The sequence below is a fragment of the Zootoca vivipara genome, chromosome 5 (assembly GCF_965207765.1).
Source record: "Zootoca vivipara chromosome 5, rZooViv2.hap1.1, whole genome shotgun sequence".
NCBI classification, from domain to species: Eukaryota; Metazoa; Chordata; class Lepidosauria; order Squamata; family Lacertidae; genus Zootoca; species Zootoca vivipara.
In genome coordinates, this window is record NC_142588.1 from 20,952,470 (window position 1) to 20,967,676 (window position 15,207).

Genomic DNA, 15,207 nt, shown 5'->3' on the forward strand with positions numbered 1-15,207 from the left:
TGCAATGCAGGAATATGCAGCTGCCCCATACAGGAGTCGAACCTGCAACCTTGGCATTATCAGCACCACATTCTAACCAACTGAGCTGTCCAGGTTCTTGATGACTCTGATTCCTGTAGATGGCCACACATGTTCCTCATTCCTTCCTGTGTCTATCAAGCCTGGGGAAGGATTCTCCAAGACAGCTCTCAACAGAAGCAGAAGCAGAACAAATTGTGCAAACTATGAAAATAGAGGCAAACTGGACTAATAATGATGCCTTAGAGTAGACCCACTGTAATCAATTGGACTTCTCAACCATTCTGCTCCAAGCATCAAGGGAGTCTGGATCTAACCCACCATTAAGTGTTTTCAAAAGAATACATTAAATAAAACAAAATCTAATAAAAAAGATGGGAAAGGGGGACAGACACAAACGAAGGGAAATAACCATTGGCAGAATTTATACAGGTTGCAGAATTTTGCTTTTCATGTTTGTTTTAAAGCAAAGAGTACAAACAGCTCTGAATTAGATGGACCTTCCGTCCAATACATTATGTCAGTTCTTAATTGCAACCCTGGTTCTCATTCATCTTTGTAAATTAGACTCAAGTAAAATCTGATTCCTCTCCATCTGTTCCAATCCTCAGATAATTCATGGAGCTATTCTCCAAATCAGACACTCCAATATCTCTCTGAAATCTGATCCAAGTGCCTATCAAAATGATGTGGGAACTTGGTGCAGAATCTACAGCTGGTTTGCCTGCACTTCATGTTCCTGTTTTGTTTCTTACTGGCTGGAGGTCACAACTTTGGTGGGAAGGGGGCGGAGGGCAAAGTAACCTTCCACTAACGCAAACAATGGGAACCACATGCATGACTCACCTGTTTGTATTCCGGATGGCTCTGAAAATGAAGAAATAGCTGTATATGATGGCAATTAGAGGAATGAAGAACACAAAGCAAAAGAGGAGCATTGTGTAGGCACGGACTGATGGGGTGAAGGTAATATAATCCCAGGAGCAGGATGTCAGGAGGCCTTCTGGAACATAAGCACCTTAGTGGAAAGACAGGAAAAAGAATAAGCTTTCCCTCCAAAAGTTATTGGAACTTAAATTTAAACTGTAACCAGAAATTTAATTTCAAGCTTGCTAAAGCTGTGCAATAATGCTGTAAACCACATTTCAGAGGGTAGCCTTTTGCTTGCTTGCTTGCTTTAGAAAGTTTGTAGTTAACTCATAGGATCCATTGCCGCGTAGTCTTGTGGCAATTCAACAATTTGCAAATTTATTTTGGGCTACGTTTTGGTGGACTACAGCCCACCTTATCAGATCCATGAACTGTTTTCCTGAGTTGCAGATCACCAAAACTAGATGACTCTGTATAAGGCAGTTTCCTTAAGAAGGGAATAGTGAAAATCACCAGTATGCTGCACATGTGCAAGTGAGTTGTACTTGCACAAGAGATTTCCACTTATGGAAGAGCACCTTAGGATGCAAGCTATTGCACTGCGGTGATTAATAACCTGAAACTGAATAAAGACAATAATACTGGTCCATTATGAATTTGTGTTACAGTGTAAACAAGTTCAGTGCAGCTTAGATCTGACATTGTCCTCTCCTTGCTTCAGCTCCTAGAAGATTCCTGGTGTCCCATTACAGAGATTGTTTTTAATTTATCAACCTTGCTCTGGCCACAAGCTAGATTGTGCAGACTGACACCTCACTATTCCCTGCTGCTAATGGGAGAAGGTTTATTTGATAGGCTTTGATGAACAACTAACACATCTCCTTTTGTTGGCTAAAAAGAACCATACCTCTCGTGACCAAGCACAAGATGAAACAGATTATTAAAGCTCTCGATAAAACCACCAGCAGAATAGAAATTAATTTGGTACATTTAATTAAGTTTGCGGTTAAATAAACATTGTTTTTAAAGAAACACAAAAGAAATAGGAAATATTCTCCTGATGGATGTTGTGTAGGAACGCAATTAACTGCGGACTTTAAACTGCTGTAGCCTCAGCGATTCCCAGCAACAACTATCATTTCTGCTTTGGGAAATGTCACACCAGATGTTGAGCCCAACTTCCCCTGTTGGTCCCGTGAGAGTGCGTATTTTGGATACAATGAGAATCTAGGGTAATTATAAACCAGTGATTCTAATACTTTGTAAGTTATTATTCTGCCTCATCAAATTACGCCTCTTTTTGAAGTGCGCTTTCTCGTATTGCCCTCTTAAGGCAACGAAAGAGTCTCTTGTCAAAGCAACTGAAATTTGCTTTTGGTGCATCTTGCATGGATAATGCATATTGAGTTGGTTTTTATGAGGCCTCTGTTTGAAAGGCCTCAGCCTTGGTCAGCTTGTTAGCCACACAGAGACCTTTGCCACAGGTGAAATGACAGGAAGGGCAGGAGATTTGCAGGTCCTCATTGGCCAATAAATCCATCTCCACCATTTGGCACTCCAGGAAGTGCTGCAGCAAGGTATTCCATAGCCCTCCTCCCCATGCAAAAATGCTCGCTCTGAGCTGAGATGTCCTCAGAGTCTGCCTGTGCCACTCCTGTTTTCCCAGAGCAACGATAACAGTAGTCAACTAGGAAACTAGTAAACTCTTAAGCTTATTATGATTATTTGTAGTGATATCCCCCCCCTTCACCAAACAGTCCCAAGGCAGGATACAAAAACATAACAATTCAAATGGGTGCAATGTACAATTAGAAATCATAAAATAAAACCCACAAACGCAACCAATATCAGAATGACAAAGCATCAACACAGAAATGCAAATGATGGGGGAAGATGTCCACTCGGTCAAAGACCTGGGTAAAGAGGCATGTCTAATTGTCAATAAACATGTGCTGATAGTGCAAGGCTCCCTTCCCAAATGTGGACTTAATTCCGCAATACTATGTAAATTAGGATATGGTATGGAAATTCTGTTTCACAACTAGATGGATTGGAGGGAATTAGCAGGCCAACTCTTCAATTAGGTTAGGAAACAAGCTCTGATGTAAAACCTATTACAATGTTATCCTCATGTTATTTCTACTCCATATTATTTGCTATGTGCTTTATTGCTTCATGTTGCTGTGTTTGGATTAAAAGCTCAGAACATCATTCTCTTTCACATGAAGACAGCAATATGCTTTGAATGGCACACTGCACATCAACAAACCAGTTGCAATTTTGAATTTCTTGTTTCTTTCTATGATCTACTCCCTGTCTCACTGGGTTGCTAATGAGCAATTTGAAGTTTGATTAGAGGACCCAATTAACAGTGGTGCATTGGCCACTGTTACACTGATTGGATCTCCAAATTAACACCCGGGGGGGGGGAGGCAATGAATATTAAATTTTACTGCCGCCTCCCATAAACTTGCACCTAGCACCCCATCTCATTGACACACTGTGAAAACTTAACCTTAGAGCACAGCAAAGAAGTAAAATGTTGGGAACTGGATCAAACACACACACACTATTCCATGTCATCAAGGCTTTCAGTATGGCCCCATTGTGAACAATGAATATATATGAAAATCAGGCAAACATCCTGTATTTATTCATCCCTATTATTTATGCTGTTCAGCTCAGCCTGAATGCAGAAGGTTATGCAAATGTTATGCAAGTTGCGCCCCCCCCCACATTATTTTTCATCCCTGATTTTATCTCCTCTTTTCTCTGTAATTCGCTAATGAGTTTCCCAGCACAGGAGTCACTACAATGTAATTCAACGGACCGTAAGCACTACAAAGCTTCCCCCCTTGGTTATATGTCTTAGAGATTTGTTTGCTCCGAACCTGTCTCCCTTACAGAGAATTTCTTCGTGTTAAATATGTAAATCCTCTTTCATCTGTCACAAGCTCTAAAAGGCCCATTCTATAAATTCCTGCTTTTCCTCTCAGTATCAAGTACCGTAATCAGATTTTTAAAAATTCTGTCTCACTTACTCCATCCAAAGAAGGGAGGAAGGCTCCATGCTAAGGAATACAGCCAGACTCCTAACAGGATTAGCAAAGCTTTCTTCTTAGACATTACTCCAATGGAAGCCAAGGGTCGCGTAATCACAAAGTACCTGTCCAGCGCTATCACTGTTAGAGTGATCATGGAAGCGATGCCAAAAAGCGCTCCGCAGAAAGCGTACAGCTCACAACCTTTCCAGAAAGAGCACAGCAGAGTTAGCAGGCAAATCAAAATGCACACTTACCAGTATTTTACTTGATTTAATCATATACACTAGGTGAGGGTAGGAAGAGACTTATTCGTCATTTCGATTTCTCTCTGTTTTCTGTTTCTCTCACTTTAAATTCACTTATCCACATTTCCACACCGTTTCATCATGATGATTATTATTATTTTAAGTTCTCGTGAAGCATTTGAGATTATTTTCTCATAATATGCACATGTTGGGAAGCAATTTTCACTAACGTAGAGAATTTTTGCAAAGCAATTTTCCCTACTACAATGGGTGGAATATAAGAAATATTTAATGGAAGCCACCCAGAGTGGATGGGACAATATTGGTGGTCCTCCTCCTCAGGTTACAGAAGCAAAGGGACCATCACCTTCAAGTCCCAAGAATGGCTTTTCTCACCCAAAGAGGTAGGGTGTGCGAAAAATTGGGAAACCATCAACAAACATTTATAAATTCCTTGTAAAGTCTTCAGTGACAGTTGACTAAAAAACAACAACAGCAGTCCCACTGGCAATCTGATAAACTTCCAAGTTCAGTCTAAACTATTTGGGGGACAATCTGTTTCTAACACACCTTTTTCACCAAATATCCACCGTCTGTTGAGACTGCTGGTGAAGAAAACTGGACACTGGGTGATGGCCATTAGGAAATCACTAACAGCCAGGTTGATAATGAACATGTTGGCGGGAGTCCGAAGGCCTCTGCTCCTGTGAGAGAAGAGAGGAGAACGAATGCAAGTAGCTCTTAAGAGGGTGTCAGAGCTATGGCCTCATTTGCACCTTGCATTTAAAGCAGTGTCACACCACTTAACTTCCTCAAAGAATCATTGGGACTGTTAGTTGTTAAGAGGCCCCATTCCCCTCACAGAGCTCCACCTCAGAGTGGTTTAACAGTAAATCCCCTTCCCAGGGAGCTCTGGGAATTGTAGCTCAGGGTTAACAACTCTCTTCACCCGTAAGAAATGACATTTCCCATAATTCTTTGGAGGAAGCCATGAGTACTTAAAGTGGTATGAAACTACTTTAAATGTACAGTGCAGACTAGGATATTCAAAACAAGCAGAAGAAGAAGAAGAAGAAGAAGAAGAAGAAGAAGAAGAAGAAGAAGAAGAAGAAGAAGAAGAAGAAGAAGAAGAAGAAGAGTAAGTAACTTACGTTTCTAGTGTGGGTAGATTTGCATTTTGACACACCCACCCCACAAGTTGAATTTGAGCCTCATCTTTACAGCAGGTGTAGCCAACCTTTGTGTTCTGGGGTGCCTCTGTATTCTGAAGATATTGATCCAAAGGCCTGAGGTCAATTTTACCAAGGCAACTGAGCTGATCACGAGTGAGGGCTTCCCAAGAAATAGGCTTTCATCCATCAGTACAGCCTTCCCAGTTATAGAGAAATGCATTCAGGCAGAGCATTGCCTACAAATAGGTATATTTGCATGATATGTACAAAGGAAGGGCCCCGGCTCATTCGTAGAGCATCTGCTTTCCGTGGAAGAGGTCGCAGGTTCAATCCCCTGTTCCACCTCTCCATGTAGGGCCGGGAATGTCCCATGGCCGAAACCTTGGAGAACCACTGCCAGCCAGTATAGTGAATATTGAGCTACAAGTGAAAGGGTGGGACTGTAAAATTTGGTAGGGCCACCAGTTGGTAGTGGCCAACTATTCACAACAGAGTGGAGCACATGGGTAGGCTTCCACCACTAGCCCAGTGACACAAATCGAATGCCTGCCTCTCTGACTGCTCTGTCCTACATTTCTCTGCTGCTGGTGATTAACGGGAAATTAAAGCAGATGTACTATGGATTTTCTGCATCTGGGTCATATTGTATAGGGAGGCCATTTTCCACTGCTGGCCAGATTAGCAGCAGTTTTCAAATACAGGGATTAAACCCAATGGTTTTTTGTTTGTTTTTTAATCACCAGCAACATTAATAACTGCAGAAGGTCTCATCTTTTACATTATTCTGCTGGCAACCTACACTATTTGAGGGGGAAAACCAAGGAGGAAATGTCCAGGCCCCAGACCCTGAGCCCTCAATTCCTGAGCAGTCATAGCACCAAGGTGGAGATGGATGCACACCTAGCTCATCCTGGGTAGACCTGGTGTGTTACCAGATTCCACACCGTACCCCCCAAACACCAAGGATGTACCTTCATCTATGGAATGCTCTAACAACTCCTTCAAGGATCAAGGTAGTATCCATGGACCAAGTCTCCGAAACCCCAAACCTCACAGCCTGAAAGGAGCACCAAAAGATGCTTGTCCTTTAACTACCCATAAGCCTTGTGGACCCTTGAGAACGGACCACAATGCTCTAGCCTAGCAGTTGCACCAAGCTTGTGCTTAGGCAATTTTCTCCCTGCTGTAGGAGTGCTGGCCATGGTCCTGAAACTCTTGCTCTTGAACTCTGACCCAGCACCCTTGGCACCCATAGAAATGTAGTGTTGGAAGGTACCCCAAAGGTCATCTAGTTCAACCCCCTGCAATGCAGGCATTTTAATTAAAGCATCCATGACAGATGCTCACTCAACCTCTGCTTGAAAACCGCCAAGGAAGGAGAGCCCACTACCTTCCGAGGGAGCCTGTTCCACTGTCAAACAGCTCTTACTGTCAGAAAGTTCTTCCTGCTGTTTAGTCGGAATCTCATTTCTTGTAACTTGAAGCCATTGGTTCAGGAGAAAACCTCTGGATCAGAAGAAAACAGCCTTGCTCCATCTTCCATGTAACAACCCTTTAGATATTTGAAGGTGACTATCATATCTCCTCTCCGTCTTCTCTTTTCTAAGTTAAACACACACAATTCCTTAACCATTCCTCATAAGGCTTGGTTTCCACACCCTTGATCATCTTGGTCACCCTCCTTTGCACACATTCCAGTTTGTCAATATCCTTTTTAAATGGTGGTGCCCAGAGCGAGACACAGTACTCCAGGTTTGGTCTGAACAAAGCAGAATAGAGTGGTACTATTACTTCCCTTGACCGGGACACTATACTTCTGTCAATGCAGTTTAGAATAGCTTCAGCTTTTTTTTGGCCGCTGCATCACACTGTTGACTCACGTTGAGCTTGTGGTCTACTAAGAACCCCAGATCCTTTCCACATGTACTACTCGCAACCTGGATGTCACCCATCTTATATTTGTGCAGCTGGTTCTTTCTGTCTAAGTGTAGAACCTGACATTTGTTCCTATTGAAATTCATTTTGTTAGTTTGGGCCCGGTTTCCCAATCCGTTAGGGTCATCTTGAATCTTGTAGCATAGAGTCTTCTGCAGCATTAGCTACCCCTCTCAGTTTGGTGTCATCTGCAAATCTGATGAACATCCCTTCAATTCCTTCATCCAAGACGTTTATAAAGGTGTTGAACAACAACGAGCTCAGGACAGAACCCTGCGGCGCCCCACTTGTCCCTTTTCCCCAAGATGGTGACAATCCATTAATTAGCACTCTTTGGGTTTGGTCAGTCAACCCAGCTACAAATCCACCTAACAGTTACCTTGTCCAGCCCGCATTTTACTCACTTGATGTTGGGCAGCATGCAATAAATATCAAGTTGTAGCAAGCTCAATCCCATTACAGTACTAGAATGAGACCATGCCACAGTTGCTTTTTCCTGGCTTACTCTCATGAGATCTTGACACTACACATCCATTGATTAATTTCTCTAGAGCCTCTGGCCTAGTTCCCATTGAGGTGGTTTACCTTAATCTGAGCTGAGAAACCCTTAAGGATATAGTTGACAACTGAGTCCAGCCATACAAACATGTTTCCTGCACGTAGAAAGCTATCATGACAGGAAAAGGGCTGCGTTTGGACATTGCTCCTTGAAGTCAAGTTTTCCAAGCAGAGGGGATTTTTTTTCCCTATTGAGGATCACACAACCACACAAGTCCCCCACCCCTCAACCAGCATCCTGCAATGATCCTGCCCAAATATAGGTTAATACTTCATTGAAAAAGTAGGCCCCTGTCATTCCCATTAAAAGCACAATTAAGAAAGGAAGCCTGTATAATAAATGTATGTGTACACACACACACACACACACACACACACACACACACACACACAGCACCAGGGGCACACTAATCAAGATGCCTTGAAAATAGTGGAACATTCCATAGGCATCAACAGAGAACCGATTTTCTGTCAAGGGTACCTCGTTTCAATACTGTTAAGTTTGTCTTGGAATGGAAACATTGATTCCTCGGGCTCTTTTCCTAACTGTTTTCCTTCAAACAAATGCACACTGTTTATACAGTTCGCCGTTTCAAGAGTTTCCTGAGAACTCACCATGCAAAACAGTTTAAGGAACAAAATGCAATAAGAGCCAAGTGCCCAGTTGAGATACAAAATAACTGAACTAGATGGATCAACAATCTACTAGGATAGTTTCCTAGGTACATTCCAATGTCCTCTGGTGCTGCTAGCATGGAAACCTATCCTGAGGAATACAGCAGAAAGTAACTGTGTTGAATACCTGCAGAAAGCAAAGATGACCAGGAGGTTACCAAGAGTTCCTGTGATCCCCACTGCGAGAATGACAGCCCCGATGGTATAGTGAGTGTGGGCTGGGACGTCCACTGTCGGGAAAGGGTGCGGGGGCTTCAGCATCGTCAGCTTCTAAAGGGGAAACAGAATGGCAGAAATTCACAAAGGCCCCATTGTCTTTCACCCACCAGGAGGGCAGGTATTCCGATGCCTCCTGGCAAGAAAGAAGGAAGTCAAAATCTGGGCGGAACAAATATTTCAGAGCAAATATTTTCCAACAAGATTTGCTCATCTTTGGAATGCAAATGCTGTAACTATGGATGATAGAGGTGCTTTGGTTTGCATTCACTAAGCTTTAAAGCATGGGAGTTTGTGCAGAAGTAAAGCTAAAAGGACCTCCTTGCCACCGAAAGAGGGGGAAAAATACTGGTACACATGGATCTGTTTTGTGTATTAGCTACACCATAAACTTATATCAGCTTTATAGGTCTCCCCCATCCCTGAGAATTCTGGAAATTGTAATTTTGTGAGAACTCACTGTTAGGGATCTCTAGACCACCCTCCTTGTTGCAAAACAATTCCCAGGATTCTCTAGGGAGAAGGAATGACACACATTTTAGCATCTGGTGTAAATAAGGCTCCAAAGAAGGTAGTAATAAACATCCATTGAGCTCCATGCCTGTGCTTACTCAGTGATGATAATGATGATATAAAAAAATTAATACCCAGGTAATTCAAATATTGTGCCAAGAAAAGCTGTCACCTGTATGTATTCAAATTAAATGGATTTGAATGTTTTCACTACTCCCAGTGAAGGGGACAGAAAATAAGCTGTGCATGGGATGGGATCCCTGATCCACCCACTGGAGATCTTAATTTATCTATACTCAGTCGATTTCCCCCACAACTAGTCCCCTGCTTTTTGTAACTTGCAGCTTGATGCCCTGGGCTCATTTGAGAAGAAGAGTGGGACATCCATTCAATGAATGAATGAATGAAGAGTCCTGGAGAACTCAAAAGCTTGCTTGCTAGTAAGTGACATTTTGGCTGGTCCTAATCAAGGCTTTGCCTAACTGTGGATTCTGCGAATACAGTGGTACCTCCATTTTGAAACGTAATCCATTCTGAAAGACCGTTCAAGTTCTGAAACGTTCAAAAACTGAAAACTCAATAGCCGACAGCTAGGCCTTAGGACCTTGCACTCAGCGGAAGCTGCGTTTCATGTTCGACTTCTGAGGAGTGTTCGAAAACCAAAGCATTTAATTCCAGGTTTAGGCATTCGAAAACCAAAATGTTTGTCAACGGAGACGTTCAAAAACCAAGGCACCACTGTAGTATTTTAGTTCTATGTAGCCTCTCATCCACCTCCTGCTTTTAACTTCTAGTTTGATGAAGAGCACAAGAAAACTTGACAGTTTACTCACTTCTCTATCTTGCGACACTTTGGTCGGTCAAAACAAAGGCACTGCCTTACTGTGGATTTTGGAGTTGGTGTTGTTTTCCCCTTACGGGCTAATGTTATGTGTGTGTGTGTGTGTGTGTGTGTGTGTGAGAGAGAGAGAGAGAGAGAGAGAGAGAGAGAGAGAGAGAGAGAGAGAGAGAGAGAGAGAGAGAACTGCAAAAACAACACAATTCATTTATGTTTAATGCCACACTCTTCAGAAGAACACCACCCATTGCTGAAATGCGTCAAGCCCAAAGTGTTCCATCAAGCCATTGAAGAATGAGGTGCAAAAAGAATCTTGCATCTTCAGGCCACTTGGTGCCAGTATACTTTCATTGTATTGCTAGGAAATCAAGGCAGAATTCAAGCAACAGCACCTTCGGTATAAGAACCCAAACCCCGCTTCATGATGCTACTGAAAACAACTGGAGATAGATGTTTTCCTCTTTAGGAGCATCGGCACAATTCAAATTGCTCGTGACAACAATGAAGGAAAATGCAAAGAATGTTCTTTTTTTTTAATAGGCCTTTTTCATGCAGGGGCCTTTTTGAATGAACAGGGGTCCTTCCCCACCGACAGAAAGCAGTTTGCTGAAGTTGCTGGAAGGCAGGCACAATGGCAGCCTGTCAGGATCACTGTCCTGGGAGTCCAAGAAGCTATGGATTGGAATATAAGCCTTAGATGACAAAGAAGAAAAAAGAATGTGGCGGGGTTGGGGGTCTAGGATATGGCAGGTATTTATAAAAATTTATGCATGGAGTAAGGGAGGAGTCCCCTCCCCTACATATCTCATGGCATGAGAATCTCTCGATGCAACTGGCTGGCAACAGCATCAGGGCAGTCCAAAGGAAGGACTTCTTTGCATAATACACAGTTGACTTTTGGGATTCACTCCTCAAGATGGGGTGATACCAGTGAATTGCTTAGATGGATGGATTCCGCAAATTCACAGACGTCAGGCCAACGAGTGGCTAAATGGAACTTCCATAGTCAGAGGCAATATACCTCAGAATGTCAGAAGGTGGAGAGAGAAACAGCATCAGTGGGCTGCTGGCTTTGCACTCTGCTTGTGAGCATCCCAAAGAGATAAAGTTGGCTGTGACTGGAAGCAGAACGCCCAAATACTCCACCCCATTGTTATTTCCTGCTCTTGAGGGTAGGACTGGAGGCAATGGCTTCCAAATTACAATAAAGGAGATGCTGACTAAACATTCCAAAAAACTTTCTGACAGTAAGAGCTGTTTGGTGGTGGACTCTCCCTCCTTGGAGGTTTTTAAGCAGATGTTGGATGGTCATCTGTCATGGATGCTTTAGTTGGGATTCCTGCATTGCAGGGGGTTGGACTAGATGACCCTTGGGCCCCTTCCAAGATTCTATGATCTGGGAGCTTATTCACCAAAATTGGGGGCAAAAACTCTTCAAATACACCTTTAAATAATTTTAAAAGTACAACAACACAGAGTTTTAACAATCTAGTAAAGCTGTTCAGTGTACCTTGGCACACTGGGGGTGTATTTCCAAAACCTGAGGTCATTTTCATAAGTGATAGTTTAAATCAGGTTTTTCCCCCCATCTCCCGCATTTGAAATTCTGTTGTAAAATCTACATAGGCTTGGAATATACTTTGGGCTGCTCTACATTAACATCCAGAATTGACGCAGTAAATACTAAAAGGCAGAATTGCATATGACAACACTCTCAGATGTTAAAGCTCTTTGCTGAACAAGTAAACTGCGCATTTTAAAGCAGCTTAAATCACATGAGCAAGAAAATCTTTGTTTATCTCTTCTGAAAATATTATGGAGCAAGCCAAGTTACTTTTCACAGGCAATCATCCTGTTGTTAAAGATTTGCTGACTTCTAAAAATAATCTACCATTTGCGGAAAACCAATTAAACCTAACAACAAGCAAAGGGTGATAGGGCCCAGGGTTCTCTCTCCATTTTTCTATGAAAACAAATAAATATCCTTTCTTGTCCAGCAGTCCTATGGAAAGGGAAGAAGCAGACTTGCTCTAATGTTTATACACATGCAAAACGAATCCATGAGGAAAGAGCAAGACTGACTCCAAGTCTGAAGGGGCCTTTGGCAAAATGCTCCTCCAATCTCTGCCCTGCATGGCTAAAGGTAAGGAATGAAGGCAGTCACCATCCAGAAACATATGTGTTCTGCACCACTTTGACGACATCTGCACCCTTCTTCATCCTTGGGCTCCATTAGGGTACGCTGATTTTTTCAAACTTTCAGATTCCCAAACGAGGGATGCTAAAAAGTATTGCAATGGTGGTAACTGCATTTGTGTGTGTAGATGTGTGTGTTTTTTTGTTCAGGAAGGTGAACGAGCGTTTTGTTTTTCTTCTTTTCTCTTTAATGAAAACTAAGCTGCTGCTCCTCCAAGGCAGCCCAGGGGCAAAGGAAGGGGGCTGCAGTGGGGGCGGACGGCCCCTGGTGTCTTCACTGAGGGGGGTGACATTTGGCGTGCTGCCTGCCCGCAACTCCCAAGCCTACCCCAAGCCGTGGGGGGAAGGGGGGAGCTGTGCCACTTGCCTGTGGGTGTAATATGGCCTTTCGGTCTGTGGGGTTTAACCTGCACAGTGGGTGATTCACACATGCAAGTAATTTACTCAATGCTACCATCTGTACTTTTGGCTGGATTCAGTTCACCCATTCAAATGTCAGGTGTGGAGAAATACCTCTCTATATCTATCATCTATCTATCTATCTATCTATCTATCTATCTATCTATCTATCTATCTATCTATCATCTATCTACTGGTATCTATCTATCTCTACACACACACACACACACATGTTCAAAAAAATGTTTTGAACACACATGTTCAAAAAACAACACATATGGCCACTTCTAAATGCCACACTTTTGCATACTAAAAAGCACTGGTAGAAATGTAGAGCTAAAATAAAAGGCATACAAGTGACGTAGAAAATATGCCTACAGCCGCACATTGTAATCTCAAAGGTCTGCCCTTTCCCCCCATTTGCAAATGACATCCCTATTGGACAGTCGAATTTGGGCCACTTTCCACTAATCCTGTCTCTTCCCCCCCCCCCCGCCCACACCAGCCGTTGCCATCTGCTATCCATTTTCATGATGAGATCCAAAAAAAACCCCAGAAATATATGTGTTCTTATATCACCTAACAGGTTCATTCTCTAATGAACTCTAGCCTAAGAATGTGTAACCGCATGGTCACGTAGTTCTGATTGCAGGAAATCACAAGCAGGGAAAGTCTTAAAGAATCACAGAATCATAGAGCTGGAAGGGACCACAAGGATCATCTAGTCCAAACCCCTGCTAGGAACTAATCTTTTGCCCAACATGCGGCTCAAACCCATGACCTTGAGATTAAGAGTCCCATGCTCTTCCAACGGAGCTATCTATCCTTGCATGTGGGATCCCCAATGGCATTTGGTCGGCCATCAAGACAGCAAATTGCTGGACTCGACAGTCTCCATGCATGTTCTCATTCTACTCCAGGCATCCCCAAACTTCGGCCCTCCAGATGTTTTGGACTACACTTCCCATCTTCCCCGACCACTGGTCCTGTTAGCTAGGGATCATGGGAGTTGTAGGCCAAAACGTCTGGAGGGCCGCAGTTTGGGGATGCCTGTTCTACTCACTTTTACCTTTCCTTCTCCTCCCCTGTCTGCCACTGTCTCTTGCTCTCTCAGAAAAGACACTGTAAACTCCTAGGGCCTGCTTTGGCAGGTTGGCTGGTTGCTCACATTACTCTGTAAAATCACCATGCACCCCAATGCTGCTGTGTCAATACATTTCAAAATAAATCCTCATAGTCAAATCCCACTATTTCCCCAAGCTCTTGCCTGCATGCAGTTTGGCACTGTTATTTATCTCTTTTGCATAAAGAGATTTTGTTTCATCTTTTGAATGAATAAATATTACCAGTGGGACCTGCAATAAAACATTGCTGTGTAGAGGATTCTTGTTCAGCATTCCAGCAGTGCCGGATTTGGGTGGTGCGGGTTTTCCCCTGTACAGAGCACGGAGCCGAAGGGGTGCAAAATATTATTAATAATAGTAATAGTAACTAAACCTTTATTTATATGGGTACCTACTGAGAAGAACCATAAAAAAGCAACTACACGAAAATGAATTATTGTGAAAATAAGAAGTATTGGGGGGGAGTTGTTGTTGTTTTTTGCCATATTACCAAAGTCCGCCTGTGGTTCCAGTTACCCATCTCCTTCTCCTAGATGCTACATTCCATTCCTGCTTCCACCCAGTGAAGGCGGTGAATGTCCTGTGTGAGTGCCTGGAGGTGGTTGGAGGATGGATGGCAGCAAACGGATTGAGGTTGAATCCTGACAAGACAGAAGTACTGTTCTTGGGGGACAGGGGGTGGTCGGGGGTGGAGGACTCCCTGGTCCTGAATGGGGTAACTCTGCCCCTGAAGGACCAGGTGTGCAGCCTGGGAGTCATTTTGGACTCACAGCTGTCCATGGAGGCGCAGGTTAATTCAGTGTCCAGGGCAGCTGTCTATCAGCTCCATCTGGTACGCAGGCTGAGACCCTACCCGCCCGCAGACTGTCTTGCCAGAGTAGTGCATGCTCTAGTTATCTCCCGCTTGGACTACTGCAATGGGCTCTACGTGGGGCTACCTTTGAAGGTGACTAGGAAACTGCAACTAATCCAGAATGCGGCAGCCAGACCGGTGACTGGGAGTTGCTGCCAAGACCACATAACACCGGTCCTGAGAGATCTACACTGGCTCCCAGTACGTTTCCAAGCACAATTCAAAGTGTTGGTGCTGACCTCTAAAGCCCTAAACAGCCTTGGTCCTGTATACCTGAAGGAACGTCTCCACCCCCATCTTTCAGCCTGGACACGGAGGTCCAGCACTGAGGGCCTTCTGCTGGTTCCCTCGCTGCGAGAAGTGAGGTTACAGGGAACCAGGCAGAGGGCCTTCTCGGTAGTGGCGCCCGCCCTGTGGAATGCCCTCCCAGCAGATGTCAAGGCAATAAGCAACTACTTTACTTTTAAAAGACAACTGAAGGTGGCCGTGTTTAGGGAAGCTTTTAATGTTTGATGCTGTATTGTTTTTAACATTCTGTTGGAAGCCGCCCA

At 43.5% G+C, this 15,207-nt stretch overlaps 1 protein-coding gene across 3 annotated transcripts in view; it reads right to left on the reverse strand.

Annotated features, from left to right (window-relative positions):
- Nucleotides 1-15,207, reverse strand: part of OPN4 (opsin 4) — a 56,296-nt gene that overhangs the window by 17,663 nt on the left and 23,426 nt on the right. For all 3 annotated transcript variants that reach the window (XM_035137850.3, XM_088670181.1, XM_035137849.3), the window contains 4 exons: nt 8,645-8,787; nt 4,748-4,881; nt 3,930-4,133; nt 865-1,036 (listed from right to left, as the gene is read on the reverse strand). In XM_035137850.3, the coding sequence (XP_034993741.3) occupies nt 865-1,036; nt 3,930-4,133; nt 4,748-4,881; nt 8,645-8,787 (653 nt within the window). The remainder of the gene's footprint in view (nt 1-864; nt 1,037-3,929; nt 4,134-4,747; nt 4,882-8,644; nt 8,788-15,207) is intronic.